The 23,236-nt window shown below is 49.6% G+C and overlaps 4 protein-coding genes across 10 annotated transcripts in view; all 4 read left to right on the top strand.

The window, feature by feature from the left end:
• The window catches only part of si:ch73-390b10.2 (Golgi pH regulator), a 108,461-nt gene that overhangs the window by 122 nt on the left and 85,103 nt on the right, over window positions 1-23,236 (top strand). The gene's annotated exons all lie outside the window — the stretch shown is intronic.
• On the top strand, window positions 2-17,293 carry LOC111840268 (cytoplasmic protein NCK2-like). 6 transcript variants are annotated; one of them, XM_072698410.1, is made up of 6 exons: window positions 8-136; window positions 9,506-9,585; window positions 9,684-13,563; window positions 14,080-14,321; window positions 15,404-16,074; window positions 16,206-17,293. In XM_072698410.1, exons 4-6 carry the CDS (start codon window positions 14,096-14,098, stop codon window positions 16,398-16,400), a joined length of 1,092 nt encoding a protein of 363 aa, XP_072554511.1. In that variant the 5' UTR covers window positions 8-136; window positions 9,506-9,585; window positions 9,684-13,563; window positions 14,080-14,095; the 3' UTR covers window positions 16,401-17,293. The 6 variants fall into 6 exon arrangements, with proteins under 6 accessions (XP_023660719.2, XP_072554511.1, XP_023660888.2 ...); XM_023805120.2 differs by having other exon boundaries at window positions 9,506-13,163; window positions 13,485-13,563; XM_072698408.1 differs by having other exon boundaries at window positions 9,506-13,563.
• Window positions 17,416-19,758, top strand: otos2 (otospiralin 2). Of its 2 annotated transcripts, none has more exons than XM_023805416.2 (4): window positions 17,416-17,856; window positions 17,999-18,071; window positions 19,248-19,283; window positions 19,414-19,758. In XM_023805416.2, the coding sequence occupies exons 2-4, from the start codon at window positions 18,008-18,010 to the stop codon at window positions 19,596-19,598; spliced, it is 285 nt and encodes a 94-aa protein (XP_023661184.1). In that variant the 5' UTR covers window positions 17,416-17,856; window positions 17,999-18,007; the 3' UTR covers window positions 19,599-19,758. The 2 variants fall into 2 exon arrangements, with proteins under 2 accessions (XP_023661184.1, XP_023661258.1); XM_023805490.2 differs by having other exon boundaries at window positions 17,416-17,876.
• On the top strand, window positions 21,679-23,233 carry ecrg4a (ECRG4 augurin precursor a). Its single transcript, XM_023790612.2, has 4 exons — window positions 21,679-21,869; window positions 22,307-22,357; window positions 22,449-22,609; window positions 22,917-23,233. The coding sequence occupies exons 1-4, from the start codon at window positions 21,806-21,808 to the stop codon at window positions 23,064-23,066; spliced, it is 426 nt and encodes a 141-aa protein (XP_023646380.2). The 5' UTR covers window positions 21,679-21,805; the 3' UTR covers window positions 23,067-23,233.

The raw sequence follows: 23,236 nt of genomic DNA, 5'->3' as shown, positions 1-23,236 counted from the left end.
GGGTTCGCCGAGGGGACAAGCTGCGGGGGGGAGAGACAAGCACCAAGGGTTTTTTCTTTTAAAACTGCAAAGCTTCTGGGTATCCGGCAAGTGACTGCAGCGAGACTGTGCTGATCCGAACCGGAGAGACACCAGGGTAAGAAGAACCGGGAAAGCCGTAGCGTGAATGGGAGGGTGTTCGCGATCGGGGACGGTGCCTGGAGACGGGGGATGCCAGGGGGCGGACGGCCAATGCAAAGTCAGAACCGGCGTGATCTGCGGGGAAGAGGGGGGACTGGGGGCGGTGGAGGATATGTGAGTCTCCGGCTACGGTGGCACAAATGCGACTGTATATGCGGGTGATGGTGGCTTTTCGCCGCGGCTGTACTCCACGATCCTGTCCGGTGTGGCGCATATCTATGCTCTTTATTATTTAAACCACTTTATATTTATCGGAGTTGAGCCTGGTTATGGAAATTTTAAATGAATGCGATTTGACTCCTAGTACAGCCCATCCGTGGCGTTAGACTCATGCTGCGAATGAGAAACGTGTTTGTGTTACTTGAAATGTATCGGATCTCAGTTTAAATTACATACAGTGGCTACAGAATAGCAAAGGTTTCTCCCATGTGTACGCTTACTCTCTGTGTGACCATGTCGCCAAGACGCTGTTTACTACACCGCGTAAAACCGCGTGATTCATTTAACTCAGTATGTGTAAATATGTGATTTGCTTGTTGTTGTTTCACGGTGTTACTCTTTTACCCTGTAAAAACATGGAGAAAAAGATCCAGTTTGGTAGGAAGATGCTTCGGGAAAGACCGTCCAGTTGTGCACCTGAACCAGGCTTTGCGCTTATAGCCGTACAGTATGCAATATATTTTAGGAAGTGTGTTTTATTTTTGTCGTGTTTTCAGGGTTAAGAAAGCGAGCCAAGACTTTATTTAAGGGACTAAGGAACCAAGTCCTTAACTCTCCGTATTAAGAAGTGTGTTTGTGCAGCATGGTTACACTGTTAGAAAAAAAGAGTACCAACTTGTACCTTTGCTTGTCACTGGGGCTGTACCCTTAAAGGTCTGCCAACTGTACCATTATTGTAGGTAAATGCACATTTTAAGGTATAAAATGGACTCTGAGGAACATCCCCAAGGTACAAACAACATTGATGTACATAATGATTCTTGGACTCCATTTCTGTGCTTTAAAATGTACGTTTACCTACAGCTAAGGGTACAGTTGGCAGACCCTTGAGGGTACAGCCCCAGGGACAAGCAAAGGTACAAATCGCTGCTCTTTTTTCCCAGACAGTATAGTTCAGTAGTCACAGAATTATTTGAGCACCCTGTGTTCTCCTGTACACTCGCCTTGGGAGGAAGTATGATAGGGCTTTGATGGTTCATCATTAGATATTAATTTATCTAAGTTCCTCCAGAACAGACAGCATGATAGATTGGTGGATGACTGACACACCTGAGATTAGGCATCGCAGTGACACTCTGTCATACTTGGTGAAAAGTAAACCAGCTGATCAGATGTGCAGATGTGATGATGCCCCTTGAACGATGCCACCCCCGGGCCATTTGCCCATCTCACCCTTGCCAGGATCTGCTCATAGGCTGGAAAGGGATTCGCAGTTATGATGATGGTGCTCATGACGGCCCCTGTGGACTGAGCTGTCCCACTGATCTAACGCTTCAGGCCAGAACTGAACTTGCCTGGCTTTTAGATGGTGATTCTACACAATACCACAGTAGCATAATACAAATTGGTCCCAGTTTCTCATCATACAAGGCTTTCTGTAAAAGTTTGACAAAAAAAAACACAAATATTCAGCTTTAGCTAAAGTAATAAACTTGCTGTCAGAAGCAGTGAGGGACCTGTCACATCTAAAGAGGTACTCTTTGGATAATGGATTTCCAGTAAAGTGATTTTGTACTGAAAAATCACTTTTCATGACCACTCTCCAACAAATTAACTTATCAAATAAAGAAAACAACACATCACCAGCCAGAATGAGAGGACTGTGGGCTTATCATTCTCGGTTAGCTTTTCTGAACTGCTATGGTCTGAATCCGGCTGTGCTCTAATGACGCTGAACCATGCATCGGCCTCTGACCCTTGACCCTGGAGCAGATGGAGGGTTTTTGGGTAAGTGCTGTTGTATGCTTCCATAGAGAGGGTTGGGTGTGCGGTGAAAGCTGTGTGTTGTAAGGCTACCTCCACCCAGGGAACATGTAGGCGTCTGAGCAGGACTAAGGACTTTCAGAGGTCTGGGTCCTTACAGACCTGCAGCTTTGGATGACATCTGCGATCTGCTAACATTAAGCCTACGCTGTGCGTGCGCTTCTTAATAAGCTCCTTAGAGCTCCGTTAGCCAGCTCCACACATGAACCAATCACATCCTGCTGCCATTTCTGATAGCCTCGCCCTCTTCCATAATTACTTTGCCAGGTATACTGTCTAGTATCCTCTAGTAGAAGGGAGTCGTGCAAGTTATGGTTGAAGTTTAATTACAGGGGCTGACCTTGGGGACGGCTCACTCTGGTGTGACATCGAGGAGAATAACGCTGCACCCCTCGTCTGATTGGCACTTACCCCGCCTGGAGTGTGGGTCCCTCGCTTATCTAAATGCCACAAAGCGCCACGGTCTGAGTTAGTCAGACCGCCTGTGGCTGTGGAATATTTAATTCCACGGGCTCCGTTAAGCTCTAATCCAGATGCTCTGGATTCCTGTCTTTCCAGAGCTTCCATTTCTGTCAGAATCCTTTTTTAGGAAATGCGGAGAAGACCAGCGAAGCAGCAATTAAAATGGTTACGATGGTTGTGCTGTTTTTGTGTTTGCTGTACTGAACGTGTAACTCCTACAGGTGGCGCACTCAAGCCTGTGGAATGAGTGAATGAGTGAATGAATGAATGAGTGAATGAGTGAATGAGTGAATGTTGCATTTATACAGCGGTTTTCAAGGCACCAGAAGCACTTCACAGAACCGCTGGGGAGCCACTTCATCACCACTGTGTAGCCCCCACCTGGACGATATGACGGCAGCCATTCTGCACCAGTACACTCACCACACAGTAGCTAAGGTGGTGAAGGAGCTGGAGAGAAGGGAAAGACGAAGTGTTGAGTACTGGGGGTGACCAGCCTCACTCAACAGGTAAACAGTGCAATACTAGTCTGTAATGAATTCAGAGTCATTTCTGATCCTTCTTCTGTGTAGTGACAGTCTAGGAATAGTCCTTTCACAGGACTTGTGGACTTCAGCTCCGTCTGCATGGCACCTGCTTTATTGATGCGGCATGGAGTAGTGACTGAACTGATTAGAAGCCAATAGGTATACCCACCCCCATGCTGCCTTCAGAATGGTACATTCCGGGTCCTTTAGTCATCATCTCTGTGTACTGCAGTGTGAAATCACACACCTGCTGAACCTGCAGTATCTGCCACTGTTATTATGGGCTGCCTGAACGTGCGTCTCGTTCTGGGTCTGGAACCTGTTTGGGTCCGGGAGAGACGAGGTCCGAAAGGCACGCCAGTGAAATCTGTCTCTTGTCTTCTGCTTTAGATTTTGGTTTGTAAGTCTATTAGATCCCTGTAATATTCTGCTGATTTTGGTAATTTTTGGGATCTCTGGTATTTTTGGCCATAGTTCTTCTAGCGTTCCCAGAAAGCAGAATATGCTTTTCTGTATGGCCCTGCTAACAGGGTGTGAGTAAGGATCTCAGGCTGCCGTATGCGGCCAACATGGTTTCATCTTGGCATCATGGGGCCAAAATTTGGAGACTGACAAATATTAACCTGAAAGACCTGGATGCTGATGTCATCACTCTTATACGTTTTAACAGGCTGTCACAGTACCTTCCTCAGACTGTGTGTGGACACCGTGACGTGTGACATTTCATTGGCAGTCAGCACTGACTGATGGTGGGGAAAAATATGGCGTTTATTTTGTCTGGGATTGGGTGAAGACCCGTTAAGCACCTGCTGTAGAGCCTGGCTGGGTGGCCGCTGTCCATTTCCTCTGTCGGCGCCGTATATTCGCTCGTGCTTCGCCTGTTTTATTTGTGGGGTTCTCTATCAAGTCATTGGCGATGGATGATTCTAGAATGAAACTCTGTGGTATTCCCAATAATTATTCCTTGTGAGAACTGACCAAAGCTATATTTTGGCTGGGAGTAGCGTACTAGTAAATGGAGCTACAGTGTGAAGGCCGGGTTCTGTGTAAAGCCTTAGTGTGTGACTCCAGCTCTGATTCATATAATACCCCCATTCTTATGGGTTAGATGGGTATGAATCACTTCCCAGAGAGTTTAAAACTGCCAGGTGAATCTTCTCACAGGGGTTTCTTGCTGTATATATAAGGAAGGAGAATCCAGCACACACGGCCTTCTCAGGGAGGAGCACGCTCTTCCGAGGAGGTCTGCTAATGACTCTGGAAGAGGTGTTATCACCAGTGCCAGTCAAGGTGGAGCCCGAGGCAAGGGTCACTGCTGGCACTTGTTCACAAGATGGCGCCCTAAGCGACAGTCTGTCACTTAATGTGTTGCCCGGGACTGATTACCACGGAAACGGAACATGCTACCATACTTCCCTCCCTGACGTGGCTCTCTCTAGCCGTAATGCTCTCATGTTGCATTTGGTGTTGTGGCAGTACTCACCTTGGATCAGAGCTGTAATTTCGGGCCAGGACACCTTGGTTCTCACTTCCTGGACTCTCCCACCTCATCATCTCTCCTACTCCCATTCCCTGTCGCAGACGGTGTCACTGCAGCCCACGTGAGATGGACCGACTGGCCAGGAGCCCTTTTGGGTCAATGGCCATGAGCGGGATAATGGGCGGCTTCCAGGAACGCGGCGGGATGGGCAAGCCGCTTCCTGGCAGCACTGCGACATCTCTGTCAGTGCCGGGAGGGATTGGGGTGGTGCGGGGGGAGGAGCTGTAGCTATGGGGGTCTGCGGTTGGGGGGGGGGGGGGGGGGGGGGGGAGGCTAAGCGTGGCTCATCAAAGGGAATAATTCAGGGCCTGGGCTGGTGTGAACTGCAGAGGGAGAATAACAGCCTCTGCTCCTCTGCTGAGAGGTTGCTGGGGGATACTTGTGCAGAAAGGTTAGGTAAGAAGCTGGGATTTGGGTGCTGGGGGGAGGTGGGTTAAGGGATGAGGTTCTGTTGCGATTTAGGGTGAATTCAGACCTTGCGCAAGTTTGGCCAGTGATGCTGAAAGCCGGCTGTGCAGAAGTAAAATAGTGACATCTGTCCAGTGTCAGCACCAGAACAGATCTGACAGCTGGCCCCCAGATTTTCATGGGGGGGGGGGTGTCGGGTCGAGGGCAGTAGTATCACCAGGATGCCATGGGGGGGGGTTGATGGTAAAAAGACACTGGTTCTGTCAGAGACTCATCCTCAGGCAGGGAGGGGTGTTCCCCCAGGGAATACCCTCAGCTGCCAGCGTGCGATGGACGTGGTGCCCAACAGGAAGTGACATGTAGCCCATCACTCCTGGTGATGCGCCTTCTAAGGACCGAGTGCGGGATCAGGGCTGCTCCTTAAGACCCTAAAGGTTAAGATACACAGGGCAACTTTTTGAGCAACTACCAGCCAACTGAGACAAAGGGCAACTCATCTGAATCTGGCTGATCGCGAAAAGTTGCCCACTGCCGATTATAGTTCTGTGGGAGGGGGCTCCCGATGTGCTGGTATGTGGACAGCTGGAATGATACCAGGCTGGTCTGCGGGGTGGGAGGAGGGGTGCTGAGGTTACCCACTGACACTATGAGCAGAGCTCATCCCAAGTGTCCACTGGGGAGGGGGTGAGACCTAAAAATACCCACGCATCATGAAAAGCCCCAATTCTGGGAGAGAGGGCCGCCTTATTTGTGAGGCGGTGTCACCGCCAGTGACAGGCTGTCCCCCTTTGGGCGCCCGAGGCTGGATTGAGAGCCGGCGGTGAGGTGTGAACCTGGCCATGGCCCTCCAGCGCAGAGCTGACAGAAGTAGTCGGGGGAGCGGGGGGGGGGGGCACACCACTCATCTCTGCTGACCGGAACCAGCAGGTGTGACGTTTGCAGCGATGGAACAGATGGCTGGTGAACATATAGGAGGTCTATACGGGAGCAGTGCTTTTGTGGGGGGTGCGCCGTCCTGTTATGCTCAAGGATAAACCCTTGGATGATGTAATGTGTAGATGTGTAATGTCACCAGTCGAGTTCTTGGGCGATTAAAATGAACGGGATGCTAAGAAAAACATGGAGGATACGTCTTCTACACAGAGCAACGAGGCCTTCCTGGTTGGACGTGCTTCTGCTTCTTTGAGTCTCATTTTAGCTGCACGACCTATTCCAGCCACCACCGGCGTGGGCTCCAGGCCCAGAGAATTCCACCCTTGGATGTGGTACCGGCACTGTAATTAGCATCTGCTGGCGCTCTCGCTGACAGAGACGGCATGTCATGCAGCGCCGTGTAGAGGGACGTGTGGAAATGTTTCCCTTCCTAAGCTGCAACCAGCAGACTGAGGTTAGGGCGAGTCGTCATCTCTCACCTGCTGGGTGGCGGTTCAGCTCAATACGAAGATGCCACAGATCTGCCGTCGTCCCGGTTCTGGAAACGGATCGGTGCTGATAGCAGTAGTTGGATGTAAATTAGCATTAGTGCCAGATTCTTAGCGACTGACTCTGTGGGCCCCACAGGAGTCTCCTGGATGCTCTGCCTGCAGCTGTGGCAGGATAAGCTGGGGAAGAGGAACAGGAGGATGAAGAGGAACGAACAGGCTCTTCTGATGTGCTTGGTTCTGCTTCTATTGTATGTGTGTTTCTCAAGCAGCATAAAATACTATTTTGGACTGAACTTGCATTCAGGAGAGACTGTTATGGTGGGGAAAGAGCATGAGCATCGCTCAGTCAGATCACTCAGGGCTATAGCCGTGAATATTTTAGCTTAGCCCCCCTTATTTTAGCCCCGATGCTAACCTCAAGCCTCGTGTAAACTGGCACATGGTTTAAAGACGTCTGTTGGGTTCTCTGTGATTCTGAGGGCTGCCAGCGATTTGCTGTAGGGGGCCAACTTTTAATTATGCAGGAGTGCTTTAATTATTGATTGCAAATGGGGAGCTCAGCCTGATTTATGCTGGGTTTGCTGGGTAGAGTTGCGACTAATTCAGAGTGTGACCGCGTGTCATCGCTGAGACTCGTTAGGAGTCAGTGCTGAGTACTGGGTGGCGTCGGTCTCCCCCGGTGTGCCGCGCGTCAGGAGACGCTGCTCTGGCAGGGTCCAGCCGGCCCTGTGGACGCCATACGTGTCACTGAAATAGATCTGTTTTTTCCCCGGTATAAATCAGAACAGGAAGTAGGAGCTGCGTAGCTCAGCCTTGAAAAGGCATTTCAGTTACAGTTCAGGTTGCATTTCAGTTACAGTTCAGGTTGCATTTCAGTTACAGTTCAGGTTCCTTTAAAGCGAAGTCTTTAGGAACCAGTCTGCCCCCCCAATGAATAAGTCCCCCCCACCCCCTCCCAGTGGCCGTATGCTCTGTTGCTGTTAGTGTTGCTGGTGGTGCTTTAGTGAAAGTCATTAAATAACGTCAACTTTAATTATCGCAGTCTAGGACATCTGCGAAGAAAATGCGTACTGTTCTCATTAGAGTAATTAGTTAATAATTACTGGGATTTTGTCAGCTGATGCATCCTCTGTACAGATTCCCCTCAAGAGCTCAGGCTGAATTATTTATGGATTTCAAATCGAAATCGTGATTTCAAACAATGCAGTTGGCAAATCGCAAAGGTTGCGATTTTGGATGTGCGTTATACAGCACGTCTGACCGAATGTTTAAAACTTTCGTAAGGTTAGTCAGTGTCCGTGACTTTCGCCCATCAGAAGTTGAACAAGGTGACGGTGGATACGCCCACAAACAACAAACACATGAAGCCCAAGGAAAACATTGCATTCGCAGTACAAAAAAATATTGATTCCGCTTGCCAATTTATAAGTGAATTACCTATTACACACTGAATCTATTACACGCTGAATCCAATCGCAATATTTGTTAAATCACGATTAGCTATTTTCCCCAAATCAATCAGCCCTATTCTGAGTCGTTGAATGGGAATGGCACTGCCACATATGACATGAGAAATTGCGCCCTCCCCCCAAAAAAAGGATTATAACTGCATGGGTCACGTGACTCGAGGTGCCGTTAAGTCCAGGATCTTACATGAAGCATGTTCATTGGATAGTCACCTGCTGGCTGAGGAGGGGCTCCCATAGGTTATGCAGCAGCCTGTGTGGATAGTTTCTGGTTTGATGAACATAAGAGCTGAATAACACAATTGGCTTGCAATCGGGTTGTGGTGGTGACGGCCCTGGGGCCTAATCTGTCCTTTGTTTGGGGGGTGGTGTGTGGTTTCTGTGCCTGTGCTCAGAAGGTTGTTTGGTAGAATTGCATGTCACCGTTGGGCCCTTAAGCAAGGTCTTTAATCCCTGGAAAACTGCTCCAGGGTTGCGGGATGGGAGGATGCCTCTACACGCAGATCCTAAGCCTCGCTCTCACCTCATATCTGTGAGAGCAAAATGGCATATGTGAAAACAAACACATTCCAGTGTAGCTGTACAAATGGTAAATGAATATTTTTATTTTTTTTCCCTCCCTTACGACAAAAAACTGGAGCATTGTTCCTTCATAGCTGTGATTTTCTCCCACGGTGACTTTTTCTTCTGCTTGGTTTATAGGAACCAAGCAGTTCCTCTGATTGACACACTGTCACTCAGCACTGATTGTTGTGTATTAGTTTTGGGCTGTTTTTGGATTCACAAGGTATTAAATGGTCTTTTCATTTGTGTGGTCAGCCGCAGGTGATAGTCACCCAAAGACTTTTAGTGAGATATGAAGATGACAGAAAAGATGGTAACACTATTAAGAAAAGGTTTGACTTTTCAGAAGCATTTGGTAACAGTCTCTATCAGTGCAATTAGTTTTTAATATTTAATTTGGATTTGTAAAACAATGAATCTTGATTCCGCCTTGTCCTGCTGCTTGGCACATGTATGGACTGGTCTTGCATACGGACATCTGCTGTGCGTTTTGGCCTTGGTCTGTAGAGATGTTTTCGATTTGAGTCCCACATTGTGGGGGTCCGGAAGAGAGTCGCCGACCTCTGATGGGAAGATGATCCACCGCAGACCCCGTCAAAAAAAGACCAAGCTATTCTAGCTCTCCTTCCTCGGTCTTGGAAGAAGGTCACGCCCACTCGGGTGGGAAAGGGTAGGATGGACCGACGCCATGGAAACCACAGCTTGGGCGGTGGGGAAGGGAATCTTTGAATTGCCTAGATTGCTTCTGAGGAGGTGACTGAGGAGGTCACACCTCCCTCCGCTGACGCCTGACCTCATGGCCCAGATGTTGTTCCTACTGTAGTTCCTTTATTTACCCGGCATTGCTGATGTTGTCCTCCAGCATTTTCACAGTAGAGAGCAGATGTGGCACATCTGGCAGCATTTTCACACCTCACTGGCTTTACCTCTTTTTCTTCTTCTCCTGTCCAGCGGTCAAGACGCCTCGCAGTTCACACCTGGACTGTTTCCCTCCACCGGGCCGAATCAAAGATTTAAGCATGATTAAGAACGTCAGTCTGGCTCGGACGGCTTTCCTTCTCACTGGCCTCCTGATGTGGCTCACCTGAAATCACTCCTCTCATTTACCCACAAGCCCTTTCAATTGCAGTTTCAATTTTGGGCTGAAATTGACCTATCTGGCTGTGGATGAATGGCAGAGCGGGGTTTCGATGGCGGCCGTTGATGGGCGACGATGGGAACCCCTTGCAGAGACTGATTGCCTCAAGCCTGCTTCCTGGTGTTCAAACCGGATCCCAATTCAGGCTTAATTTACTTGTAAATGGCTTCAGTATTACATGGTATTACTTCTTCAAATGAGTTTTATTGTACTACACAGATGGGGCAGCTAGAATGCTGAAATGCGTGGGGGAAGGGGGGGGGGGTCTCAGATTTCTCGGTTGGAAGCACCACAGCTGAATGGTGCAGACTGTTTTGTGCAGTCTCTTCTAAATGGTCAGTATATGAACATGGAAGGAGACAGGGGGATAAACACTGATGTGCAGGCAGTAACATCGGTCGTGCTGAGTGCTGGAATCTTCCGGATTCTGGTGAGCGATGCTGTGTTGCTCTTCCTTTCTGCTGTGATGAGAAATTCTGCTTTCTGAAACAGGGCCTAGTTCTGTTTTTATTGTTAGTTTATTGTTAGCCATTGTTAGCAATATTAGTTAATAAGAACACATTACGTGGTGTTTTGTGCATGCAAACACCGTAGCAACATATCCACAGATAGCGCTTGGACAGTACTGTGTGTACGACCAATTAAAGAAACGTAAGACGTAAGTGCTAATAAACGGCATAAAACTGCACATTTGACTATGCAGCCATCTTGAGTTCCAAAGTCGGGGGTTGCAGAGGAATTTCAACTTCAGGGGGTGCTCTAGGTGAAATTTCTGACTAGAAACTTCCGAGTTCAAACGCAGCAATGGAAACGTCATCAAAATGACCACCTGCTCTCTGAATTCTCTGGCCAATTTCCATTCACGCATGAGGGTCAATCGGAAATTGCCCGGACTTTGTACTAGGGAGCTATCAGGGTAAAGTCCATTTTAATGTCCAGCTCGACTGCTTCAAACATTTGCGTTCACACATTCGGCCCCTCCAGCTAATGTCTAGAAAACTTCAGAGCGGCGGTGCGTGTCTGAAAGGCGCTTTAGTCTCCCTTTGACCTTTTATGTGGTCCTGGAATGAAAAATGTAATTACTATGTCAACATGACCTCGCTGTGACCCCAACATTGGGGTGAGGAACAGAATAGTGAGTGCAGTTCTCTGACACACACACACATGCACAGTGGGGCTGTGATCACATGAGCACGAGCACAGTCACGTTTCAAGGTCTCGGTGCAGTTCTTGGCATCTTATTAACAGATGGTGAGATTAACGCTATCTCCAGCCGTCACGGCAGATGCCGGACGTGGCATCCTATGGGGTAACCTACGGCTTCCAAACTCAACGAGCGCTATAGAACCTTACAAGAGATGGAGGCGAACCCTGCATTTTTTCTCCAATCAGACGAAGATGTCTATTCCCCAATCACCCAAGCCTAAAATTCAGCTTCTGTCATTGGCTGAGCATCTGAGGGAATAAGCACAGCACCCCCGGTGGATGGTTTTTGCAAGTACTGTGTCTTCCTTGTTTATATATCTGCCAACTGCTCTATCTGGGCCTTGTGCTGTGGAGGGTGGTTCCCTGAATATCTGTGATCCAGCTCCCCATAAATGCTTTAGAAGCAGAAATCTGCTTGTTCAGTTCCTCTTTTATCGTGCCCCCCTACCCCTGTCTGTTTGCTCTATGCACTTTTACAGTCCATGTATTCATTTCTTTGTGGGGACTCTCCATTCATTTCTATGGGCATAATCCTAATCCCAACATGACAACCTGAACCCCTATCCAGCCCTAACCTTAACCATAAGTAACCAAACCAAATACAAAGCTTTTGGCATTTTTCATTTTTGATCACATTCACAGATTTTTATAAAATTGAATCCTTGTGGGGACAGAAAATTTCAGGGTTTTAGCACATTGTGGGGAAATCTGGTCCCCACAATGTAATATATACATGACCACACACAGACACACACACACACACACTGTAATAATGTAAAAATGACAAAACATTAATGTTGACCTTTCTTTTGACCCCCTTCCCCAGAGTATCAAACACGGAAGAAGCTGTACCCTTGTATTTAGACCATGAACACTCTGTGTCTTTAAGAACAGCCATCAGCTCATTGGCCCTCTGACAGGGACTGATGTGGCCTTCATCTGCTCGCTCGCTCGCGCTCTCTCTCGCTCTCTCTCTCTCTCATCGTCTTAGGGGGGATTACGGAGCTTGAGTAAAACCATGCCTTGTTCTGTCAGCTCTGCCACATTTTTGTAGACCCGCAGTATTAACCGCAGTCATGGTCTCTCTCTCAGGACCTCCCCCCCCCCCACTTCCTAAAAACCGCTTTCCATCTTATCAGCCTCAGCAGTTTTTGCAAGATGAAGACTAAGCAGTCTTTTCGCTTAGCGATCTGACTCGGCCAATTAATATTTTAATATGAAGGCCTTCTGTGTTTGGACGTGTCCTAATTACTCTGGGTCCTCGGGTACAGGAGCTGAGTATAGTTTAGGATATGTTACACTATATGAACAAAAGTATTGGGACACCCATAGTAATTACAGGAATTGGCTACATAAGCCACACCCATTGCTGAGATACAGGTGTGTAATTTTGAACACAGCCATGCAATCTGCAATATCAAACACCGGCAGCAGAACGGGGGGGGTCATACAGAAGAGGCCAGTCAGCCCAGCACCACCATTGGACACCACTGGACACCTTTCCAGCAAGTCGGTTCTCCCCGTTTCTGTCCTGCTAGAGCTGCCCTGGTCAACTGCAAGTGAAGTGATTGTGACGTGGGAACATCTGGGATGAAGTTCAGCTGCGAGGTGACGGCCACACAAGCTCACACACGGGGACCTTCTCCCACCAGCAATGTTCTACCATCTTCTGGAAAGCCTTCCCGGAATAGTACGGCCTATTGTAGCAGCTAAGGGTTAGCAACCTTCATATTAATACCCTTTGATTCCGAGTGGGATGTCGGACAGGCTGGTGTCCCAGTACTTTTGTCCGCGTAGCGTATGTGCTGCCTACCTCAAACCCCAGAGAGGGTCAAGGAAGCACCAGGGCTCATGCACACCCATGGGAGGGATGCGAAAAGCTCAACATTTAAGGTGGAATTGCTGTTTGTGCTTCGGCAGAGAGTGAGCAGTGACCATCCGAGCATCCATGCCTCTGGGCTCAGCCAGTGCTCGGTCTAGGTCCCTTTCGCTGACTGTGAGTCAGACAGGTCTGGTTTGGAAGGCGTGTGATGTGTCAGGCTAAAGAGAACTCGACAGGATACACAAATCTCAAGTTTAACCCCGGAGAGTGATGTAATTCACCCATAGTGCTGTGTTCCGGAAGGCGATTTGTTTTCCGGAACTCTGAGCCACCTGTCTGGTGAGTCAGACTGTCCAAGCTCATTTAACGCTGGCATCACAACAGATCCGATTAGATTTTTGAGCCCGGATCGCATCGTCTGCCTCATAGAGTTTCACATTCCGGTACGTGTCGAGCCGAGACCGTAAGAGACTCCGCCTTCCAGTCCTCTGCTCACATACTGCGGTGTCATCAGAAGATGGCATCATCACCCTTTAAAAAGTACATGTCTCATCTTTGGTGGTGGGGGGGGGGCTTACCAGGAGGGGTGTCAAACTGCGTGTGTGAATGCCAGGCTGCATTTTTACTACAGTGTATGGTGTCGGGGGGTGTGATCAGCAGGGGAATTCGCACATAACCCGCATTATATGATTGGAGGATCTGGCACCAAGCCAACGTGATGAAACACAGTTTTTACACTGGGGAGGGTTTTCATTGTCACTCAGGAGGTGGCTGCTCTCTGCACCTGTGCTCTCTCAGACACCAAGGGGGTGTCAGCGGCCGTGCCAGACTCATTACTGAAAGGTATTTTCTCTCACATGCCTGGTCTCCCTCCATCTCTATCTGACACTCTGCCCCTCTCCACATCCCTCTCTCACTCTCCTCGCCTCTCTCTCACTCTCCTTATCCCTGTCTCCCTCTCCTCCCCCTACCCTCTCTATCATGACCTCTCTTCCCTCCCCCATGGTCCTGTGTAGTTCCTGCTCACACATTCCCTGGCATGCTGCTGTTTACACACACTGTGTGAAGGAATCTCCTCCTTTTTCCTTATTTGTCACTGTGGGGGCATTTGGGGGGGGGGGGGGTGGAACATGGGGGCGTGGGTTTAATAGTCCTATTCCGTTTCCAGTAGCACTGCAGATGGCAGGACGAAAGGAAAAAATGAGATCCCCTCTCTTTTCCCCTCTGTCTGTCTCTTTTGCCCCATTCTACCCCTGTTTTCCGGGCCCAGCCGGCTGAGGGTGACGTCTGGCCATTGGCACGTTGTTGCTGTGTGCCTGCTCTTCTCACTCCATGGCAAACTCCCCCCTCCCCATACAGGAGGACGCCCTGAACGATGACCGAGGAGGTGGTGGTGGTGGCCAAGTGGGACTACGCCGCCCAGCAGGACCAGGAGCTTGACATCCGCAAGAACGAACGTCTCTGGCTGCTGGACGACTCCAAGACATGGTGGAGGGTCCGCAACGCCGGCAACCGGACCGGCTACGTCCCGTCCAACTACGTGGAGCGCAAGAACAGCCCGAAAAAGAGCTCACTGGTCAGGAACCTGAGGGACACGTTGGGTGAGCAGCGGCGCCGCTGGCTGTGGCTGTCATCGCTTTGCTGTGGGCGGAGGTGCAGAGTTCAGGTCCAGAAAGTAAAAATCCAGACCAAGGTTTTGTTTCAACCAACCAGTTGAGTATAAAGAGTAAGAGAGTACTCAACTGGTTGGTTAAAACAATATCTTGGTCTGGATTTTTACTTTCTGGACCTGAACTATCCACCTCTGGGTGTGGGTGTGATCACTGGAATGGGCAGCACTGTTATATAAAGAACCTGCAGATCGCCACCCAGTGGTCAGCGCAGGGATGATTGAGGCATCAGAGCCCCGTGATTGAGTCCTGTTTGAGGTGGTTCTCAGACTCCAGAGGCGCTGGGGGGGGGATGGCAAGCACAGCCGGGCGTGAACCTTCTGATCTGTACTGCAGTATGATGGATATCTACTCGAGGACGGGAAAGTGTATCCTCAAAGATGAGCTTCTCTCAGGCTCCAGGCAGCAGTAAAGAATGAAGAGAGTTCTGTCAAAATGTGTGACGCGACTTCCCATGATCAGAACCCTTTCTGTGTAACAGCTTGAAGATGAAAGGGTGTTAGATGGGAGCAGCTTTGCCCCCTTGTGGCGGAAATGAAACATAGCGATGATTACAGGTAGACATACAGTCACAGGTAGCACCCCTGCTAATGTGTGTTCACTGGCAGATCCTCCTGAGACCCAAGGGGAAAAGTGTCCTTCAATTTTAGGTTTTTTGTCTTTGAAGGAAATAAGACATCTTACAATTTAGATTTTTGTTCAAATTTATTCTTATTTCTAATTTCACAGCATGTCCTCTTTAGTGTACAACAGGAATAAATATGTTTCCTTACATCAGTGAAAAGATAGATGCAAAAACAAAATGTCCACTGCAATGGACATAAATGAATGGGTGGGGTCTCAGGAGGATATACTAAGATTTTGGCATCGTCATGGTAACAGTGCTGCTCAATATGGAGGGGCCTGAATGTAGAGTATGCAGCCCAGGGTGGTGGTTCCCGTCCAGCATCAGACGGGGACCTTCCTGTGTGTGAAGTGAGTGTGATTTCCACCGTGTTTGTGTCGCCATTCAGGCCTTGGAAAGGCGAAGCGGAAGGCGAACTCCTCGCCGACGCCCAGCGCGGAGGAGGCACCGTCCGGCCGCGAGCGTGCCCACGAGCTGAGCGTCCCGGCGCTGGTGAAGTTCACGTATGCGGCGGAGCGTGAGGACGAGCTCAATCTGTCGAAGGGCGCCCGCGTGCTGGTGACGGAGAAGTGCAGCGACGGCTGGTGGCGGGGCAGCTGTGGGGGGCGAACGGGCTGGTTCCCCTCCAACTACGTGTCAGAGGAGGGCGGGGAGGCGTCAGGGGCATCGCCGAAGCGTGCCCCGCCCACTACTGACTCCCCCTCCCGGGCGCTCCACAAAGTGCGGACGCTCTACCCCTTCAGCTCGGCCACGGAGGAGGAGCTTGACTTTGACAAAGGCGAGATCATGGAGGTGGTGGAGAGGCCCGAGAACGACCCGGAATGGTGGCGCTGCCGCAACGCCCGTGGCCAGCTTGGCCTCGTGCCCAAGAACTACGTGGTGGTGGTGAGCGAGGGGTCCTGGAACGGGGCCCCCCCACACGCCTCGGGGCCTGCCCTCTCTGGCAGGTTTGCTGGCAAGGACTGGTACTATGGAAAGGTGACCCGGCAGCAAGCTGAGCGCGCCCTTGACGAGAGGGGGGCGGAGGGAGACTTTCTGGTGAGGGACAGCGAGTCGTCGGTGAGTTAATCCTACTTAATATCCCAGAGCGCCCCCTACTGGCCTGCTAAGCAGTTCGGTCTGGGAGCTCCATATAAATACTTGAACGCAAAGCATCCTGACCCATCTACTGTCCCGCTGCGTTCCCACAGCCCAGCGATTTCTCCATCTCCCTGAAGGCCGTGGGGAGGAACAAGCACTTCAAAGTCCGGCTGTCGGAGGGCTCCTTCTGCATCGGGCAGCGGCGCTTCTGTTCCATAGACGAGCTGCTGGAGCACTACAAAAAGGCGGCCATCTTTACGGGGGAGTCCGGCGACCGGCTCTACCTCATCCATCCGCTGCTGTGACACGTCACCACGGGACCCGGCAACCTCAGCCGAGCTCTTTGCAAAGCGACAGACGGAGACTGCCGGACCCCCGCTCTGTTTTGGGGGTGTGAGGGCATCTGAGTGGGATTTACCACGGGTTGCCAGCGTGGCCAGAGAGTGCAGGCTCACTAGTGGCTGTCTAGTTTTCTGACTGATACAAACATGATGGTGCAGATGGATGGTTGAATGAGAGGCAAGGAACGGCAATCAGTCCTGTTCACTTTTCACTGTGTGTGTAGCTGTGACAGTGTTTTAATCATCTGACTTCTGCTACTTTTTAAGTATCACCTGTTGATGTTCCAGAACTTCGATTGAACTCTGGTTACTGCTATATGTGCAGCTATAAAGCTCCTAAAGTGTGTATGTGAAGCATGTGGACCGGAGCGCCACAGCCGTGGACACGTGTCAGGAAGGGAGATCGTTCTGTTCGATTAAAGGATTCGCTTATTAATGGAGGAAGGTGTGAATATCCTTGCTGTCGTGTTTCAGTAAGAGGGATCGTTTCAGGTGATATGTCGAGTTATCTTTGTATGTAACGAGGCAGCGGCCCTGGCTCACGGTGATGCAGTTAATGAATGAGGACACAGAATGGATCACCGTCCCTGGGTAGTTTCCTTTTAATAGCGTAAACACAGTGGATGGAACGAATGAATCAAATGGGTTTGAAGAAGGTTCCCCTCGTGTTTCCCTCAACAGGTGGCGCTCTCACTACAGGAAAACCAAACAAAGCTGAGTCCACAATCCAACCGAAAGCTAATCAATAAACAGCCCCTGGGCTGGATCCAGCTGCCCATTTGTTTTTCCACTGACCTTTTGATTGGTTCTGGACATGTAATTAAATAATAATAATAATAAAAAATTCTGCATTATAATTTTTGTAGGCTCTTTTTGGGCCTGTTTAACACGTTAATCATAGTGTAATGAATGATGATGTAATACTGTTTGCCTCTTTCTTGTTTGAAAAAGACAGTTTTACAGTCATGCCATCCCAGATTTTAACCCCTTTGTGCTTGGAACTCTAGCTGCTGTTGCCATTAGTTACCAGTAACTCTCAATCATCTCCACCACTACACAGTAACGTGACACATTTTACCACTGTCCAAAACTTACTCTGCCCCCCCCCCCCTCCCCATCATTGCTCATTCTTTGCCACCTACTCCCATCCGGCCTGCCTGGGCGAGGGGGGTGCAGTTATCAGGCCTTCGCTGTGGTCCTTTCGGTGACTCCTGGGGCCTCCCACAAGCGGCTCCTCTGAGCTACGGCTCGGTCGGGCGGGTGCAAGAAGTCGAGGTGGGGTGGGAAAAGGAGCGAGTGGACTCCACATGTGCAGGGAGGCTGTGAAAAGCAACGCGGCGCCAAAAGCTGAGGATCTGCTGTGCTGCCTGCACCAGAACTGCCGGGACGAGGAGCGGACAGGACCGGGACCTGCTAGACGGTAAGGAATTGGAGGAAAAGGTAACCACTCAATTCACTGTTACAATTGTTACAATTGTTTGAATTGTTTCGCTATGGTTACTGAAAGGTTCTGGAACTCCTGAGAGATGGTTTATCTGCCTCTTGCTGTCTCTGTCTGGCAGTGGAAAGCCATGCCTCGACCGTGTGCGGCGCTGCTGGTGTGCATGCTCTTCCTGGGGCTCCTCTGCCTTGCAGGTAGGTATTAAGGGCTCCATCTAATCTGCAGGGGGCAGGGGAGGGAGGGGAGTCCCGAGCTTTCGTCTGTGGCTGCGCGATGTCGAATTTGAAGGCTTCAGGTGAGTCACGATCTTGTTACACAAGGATGTGTTTGATCCTGTATTTCCAAAATGTGTCAGTAGCGGTCAAGAGATGCTTCCAGCGTGCTGTAGCTGTGGTTTAGGCAGAGAGTGCAGTTGTCCTGTTCACTTGGTGAACTGGGGACGATTGGTTATCATTTATCTAATGTTGCACGTTCCTGTTACCTTTCTGCTAAAAAACTGACCTTAAGACATGAAGATGGAGAAGAAAGCTCTAAATAATCCAGTTCTTCATGGGTTTTGCCATAAAGGTGCCTTGCCTGTATCATGACTTTCAGTTGATAGTTTGTCTCATATGCTAATCATCCTGTTATACTGGGGCTTAATGAAGGTAGCCAGCATGTTCATTTTTGTGTATACTGTGTATATATATATATATACCAAATGTCACTGTGTTTAATAAGCTCCCCGCAAATGATTTTTCATTCTACCAATGTTTACCAAACATTATGATTCAGGTACAGAAATGTGTCCAGTTTTCCTGATGTTCTCAGAAGCTAATCCCACTGCTACAACTAAAAATAATAATATTAAAGCAAATGAAGGACATGGTAGAGCAGGGGTAGCACTGTGGCTTCATACATGATAGTGGAGATGGATGGATGGATGGATGGATGGATGGGTGGGTGAGAGGTAAAGAACAATCAGTCGCATTCACGTTCCACTGTGTGTGTAGGCATGACAGTGTTTTAATCATCTGACTTCTGCCACTAATTAATGTTGTACCAGGGCTGTACACTGTACTCTGACAGTGCATCAATGGCAGAATAGAAATCTTTTTGAGTCATTTGTAAACAGTGGGAGTCAGTTGGAGTCATCTGTGTCAAAGCCCCAAAGACTCATCGTAGTGTGGAAATATCATGAGTCTGTGAGGTGAACGCCAGGCCCCAGGAACTGAAGGGAACCCCAGCGGGGAAGTCTGACATCCATCTGTGGGAAAGGGTGAAACTGTAGCTGAGAGCATAGATGGAGGAACACTGTTGCTCTCAGAACCCTGACAGCTTTGTCCTGTCCTCTTTCTTTCTATCCCCCCCCCCCCCCCACCCCCCTGCAGTGGCAGACCAGAGCACTTCAGATGAACAAGTCGAAGGTAGGGAATAACTCTGGACAAAACCAGTAGTCACATAGCTATTTGTTAAAATTGGTTTTAGTGTGTAAGTGTTGAGCAGATTTGTGTTTGATTGTGACTCTTTGGTCTTCTGCAATTGGGCCATCGGTAGCGGCGGCCCGCGAGAAGCGCGGCCTGCCAAACTGGGCCCTGACATCCTCAGACTTCTTCGGCTGGGTGGAGAACCTGCGCGCCCATGCCGGCTATGACAAGATGGAGGATCTGGCCAGGACCTTCTGGGCGCACTTTCCCCCCGCCAGCCACATGGGCTACGAGAGCCCGGAGCCGGAGGAGTGATGGGGAGGGGGGAGGATCCGCAGGAAGGTGACGGAGAACAGAGCTCTTGTTTAAAGCTGATAGCAGGATGTTCTGATATATGCTATAGAAAGCGGAAACACAGCTTGTCAACAAAAACGTAATATTTAAATCTGAAATAAATCATTGAAGATTCACGGTGTTAAGATGTTCTCTTTCTTGAATGAACGTTACACATATTATATACATATAGCTTTAAGACACCCAAGCGCTTTACAGAACCAATGGGGAGCCTCCTCCACTGTGTAGCCCCCACCTGGATGATGGAACGGCAGCTATTCCACACCAATATGCTACACAGTAGCTAAGATGGGGAAGGGGCAGGCAAGAATTCACCAGTTAGACATAGGGGATAATTAGGAGGCCAGATTGTAAACCCTACTCTTTTAAAGGATATCCAGACATCTTTTACGGCCTCACAGAATGGGGACCTTGGTTTTACATATCATTCAATGGACAGCAGTGTCCCTGTCACTGCACTGGGGCTTTGGGATCCACTCAGACCACAGGAGCTTGGCCACATCAACTCCTCTTCCAGCAGCAGCCCATCCAAGTACTGGCCAAGCCCAAACCTGCTTAGCTTCCAATGGATTACTGAGCCTGAACTGCAGGTGGTCTTGCCGCTAACTTACTGTAAAACTTCCACACTGATCCCTGAACATGAGTGACGAGTTGGTGCCCAATAAGTCGATAGCTATACCTCATGGGTGTCATAATGCTCACTTTATCTGGGGTGTATCTGATGTCCATGAGATTCAGTGCAAAATGAGCTTTTGGCATTAGATTTTGATCAGGGTGGGGTACAGAAATCTTGCAGGTTGAGTCGCATGTACATCTGACAGTAATTGGAATTCTGTTCTGTAGGGTGATTGGTTGCTCTTGAGTATTCTGCTCCTGTCATAACTTATGTATAGACATGAGTTGTCCACTTGTATAATCTGAGGGTGGTGTGCAGGTGTACTGAGGTCCACTGATGTATCGAGAGTTGAAACCCAAATCCAGATTAACAAGGAGTGTGTGTATCACCATTGACAGAGAAATGGGATTCTGTCTACAACGTTTGAAATGATCAGACCCCAAAGGGATCAGAAGTTCTAGAGTGGTCTGTGTGGAGCAGAGAGATGAAGAACAGCAGAGGGCTTCTGAAGACGTGTCCCAGTTGAGGAACAATACATTTAGAACAAATGGAGTTCTGAATGTATTATGATTCAAGAAGTGAAAGTGCAAACATCGAAGGAACACAATGTGTGCAGGGGGGTGTGTGTGTGTGACAAAGAACCTTCATTGAGTAGCGAATGTTAACTTGGCCAAAGCAACCCAATAAACACAGACCAAAGTAATAGAAAATGAAGCAGCATAACCACTTGACAGTGTTAATGGTAATGTGTTCAGCATATGTGCCATTACAGTGTCACGTGCTGAGCACAAATCCACGTAAGCATGTACTGTACAATCTGCTATTCCACGTACACGCACGAGGGGGTTTGTGGGGGCGGGGGGTTGGGGGCTGGAGCTCAAGCAGACAGGGTGGGATCAGACTATGGAAATCAGTATGGAAAATCTGAGCTCAGTCGCGTCTTTCCAGATGCCTTTGAAAAGAGTAGACCCTAGGCCTCGGGGGAGAGAGAGAACCGGGCAGGAGAGAGTGCAGGAAACAGAGGTAGACCGTAACGTCGTGAGGCCGTTCCGTACCACGTTTCATGGCATCTGCAAGCAGATGTTACACATGAGGGACAGCGCAAGGCGGACATCCTGGGGAAGACTGCTTGTTCAGAGGATGTCCAAGTGACGTGTCACGGAAAAGCTTAATGTCACCAACAGGCTCAGGGTAAGAGCAGGCTGAAATTTAGGATGGAACAGAGGATTCACGGAAGGAGGTCTATGCAGAAGCTAGGCTCCCCCCATCCCTAATCCTCGAGAGCCGTCATGCTTCAAGCAGAGCTGTTCTGCCAGGGAAAGACATTCTCAAGCAGGCCTTTGAGGGAAGGACGAGGTATGGTCTTTAGCTGTTTAAGGGGGTGGGTATCACTCACGCACACACTTTTTGGACGTGTAGTTTTCCTGTGGGCCGGCCCTCTGCCTGCAGCATTCCTGCAGCTGTGGAAGGCTCGCACGCTTCGCATTCTCCTCCAGGCTTTTCTTCTCCGTCTCCGGTCCTGAACAGCACAGAACGTACGGCAAGGGACGCCATGCCTTCCTGCGACCTCCGCATGCCGCTCGTGGCACTGCTGGTCATCCTTGTCGCCTGCGAAGGTAACGGGGCCCCTAGGGAGGAGGCCATGATGGGAGCAGGGGGGGGCGGGGGTCCACAGGAAATGAGACATCCGTGGTTCCGTTTGTGTAAGTAGAGGGTAAACCAAGAGCCTGGAGGGATGCATTCCCGATATCAGCACGGTCGTGGAACCAACAGATCGTGCAAGGCTTCGATTGGAACACAGATTGGAGGGGTGCAGCATAAGTGCAGGTTTTGTGCAGGGCCTGAAAGCGGGGGAAGATGGAAAAATGGAAATAGCTTAGTGACGGTGACCTGAAAAGGCACGAGTGTCGTATTGGAGGTGCCGTGAGGTGGATATGGGACGGTGCCGGAGTATCGGACACCCCCGGGAAGCCTGGACCTTTTAAAACAGCTAGCGAAGCACCGAAGGCAACTTCACTGGTCGTTGTTAACGTCATGTTTATGTCCCATGCAGATGTGTGCGGTGAGAGCAAGCTGCACTCGGTCCTGATGAAGAGGAGAGAAGGTGAGGAGATGCTAATCCAAGCAGTCACTTGGTGAGATCTGTGCTCGTAAGCAAAGCTCAGCACAAGGCCGTCTGTCTTTCCATCCCGTAGCCCCAGAGGAGCAAAAGCCCGGCGGGCTGCAGCTGACACCGGCAGAGGCGAGGGAGTTCCTGTCGCCTGTCAGGAGGCCAAAGAGGAACGTGTGGGACAGGAGCAGACCAGATGTGCAGCAGTGGATTATGCAGTATAGGTACATGGGATTTGACGAGACGGTAAGGCTCTGCCATTGATCCACCTGAATACCCCATACCTTTCATTTTGGCACAGAGTGGTGATGTGAGGGGAAATTCTGTGGATGTGTGCCTGTTTTTTGTAAAACTGGGGTGTCATCTGGCTAGTACCAAAGTCTCGTACGAAAGCTGTGAAGTAGGCAATCCTCACTAGCTCCGTGCCAGACGGCATCTCTAACACAGGCTTTGTTATCCCTCGTCATCCTACAAAGGTTGACGTCGGTCACAAAAACAATGAGAAAGTGACGAGTCGAGAGATCTGACACATGGTCGACTTCACTGTTTGCAGAGACTGGAGGCAGATCTGTCCTACTGGTGGGATTACTACAGGAGCATTGACCGGGGCCGTCAGCACCATTATGATGAGAATTCCCCCCTGGCACCCCAGCACCGGAGCTCCCACCGGCACGGCGCCGACGTCAACTACGATTACTATTAAGTCACCTGACCAACCGATTAGTGCTTCCCACATGCGAAACCCAGCCCCTATACATGCTTTTGTAGATGGTAAGACTGGATACCATGTTTTAGTGTCCATTTCTGCCAGTAGTGATGAGTTTTAGAACAACTGTAGTGCATCATGGAGTAAATAAAGTCATAGCTGCACCA

Source organism: Paramormyrops kingsleyae, chromosome 1 (assembly GCF_048594095.1).
Source record: "Paramormyrops kingsleyae isolate MSU_618 chromosome 1, PKINGS_0.4, whole genome shotgun sequence".
NCBI classification, from domain to species: Eukaryota; Metazoa; Chordata; class Actinopteri; order Osteoglossiformes; family Mormyridae; genus Paramormyrops; species Paramormyrops kingsleyae.
Note: the sequence above shows the minus strand (reverse complement) of the source record. Positions and strands in the feature narration are given on the sequence as shown.

Excerpts from the sequence above, each read along its gene's own strand:
- LOC111840268 (XM_023804951.2), top strand. The coding sequence starts at position 14,096 with ATGACCGAGGAGGTGGTGGTGGTGGCCAAGTGGGACTACGCCGCCCAG. Across the intron at positions 14,322-15,403 it reads GAACCTGAGGGACACGTTGG|GCCTTGGAAAGGCGAAGCGG; the intron begins GTGAGCAGCGGC and ends GTCGCCATTCAG. Across the intron at positions 16,075-16,205 it reads TGAGGGACAGCGAGTCGTCG|CCCAGCGATTTCTCCATCTC; the intron begins GTGAGTTAATCC and ends GCGTTCCCACAG.
- otos2 (XM_023805416.2), top strand. The coding sequence starts at position 18,008 with ATGCCTCGACCGTGTGCGGCGCTGCTGGTGTGCATGCTCTTCCTGGGG. Across the intron at positions 18,072-19,247 it reads GGGGCTCCTCTGCCTTGCAG|TGGCAGACCAGAGCACTTCA; the intron begins GTAGGTATTAAG and ends ACCCCCCTGCAG. Across the intron at positions 19,284-19,413 it reads TTCAGATGAACAAGTCGAAG|CGGCGGCCCGCGAGAAGCGC; the intron begins GTAGGGAATAAC and ends GGCCATCGGTAG.
- ecrg4a (XM_023790612.2), top strand. The coding sequence starts at position 21,806 with ATGCCTTCCTGCGACCTCCGCATGCCGCTCGTGGCACTGCTGGTCATC. Across the intron at positions 22,358-22,448 it reads CCTGATGAAGAGGAGAGAAG|CCCCAGAGGAGCAAAAGCCC; the intron begins GTGAGGAGATGC and ends TCCATCCCGTAG. Across the intron at positions 22,610-22,916 it reads ACATGGGATTTGACGAGACG|AGACTGGAGGCAGATCTGTC; the intron begins GTAAGGCTCTGC and ends CACTGTTTGCAG.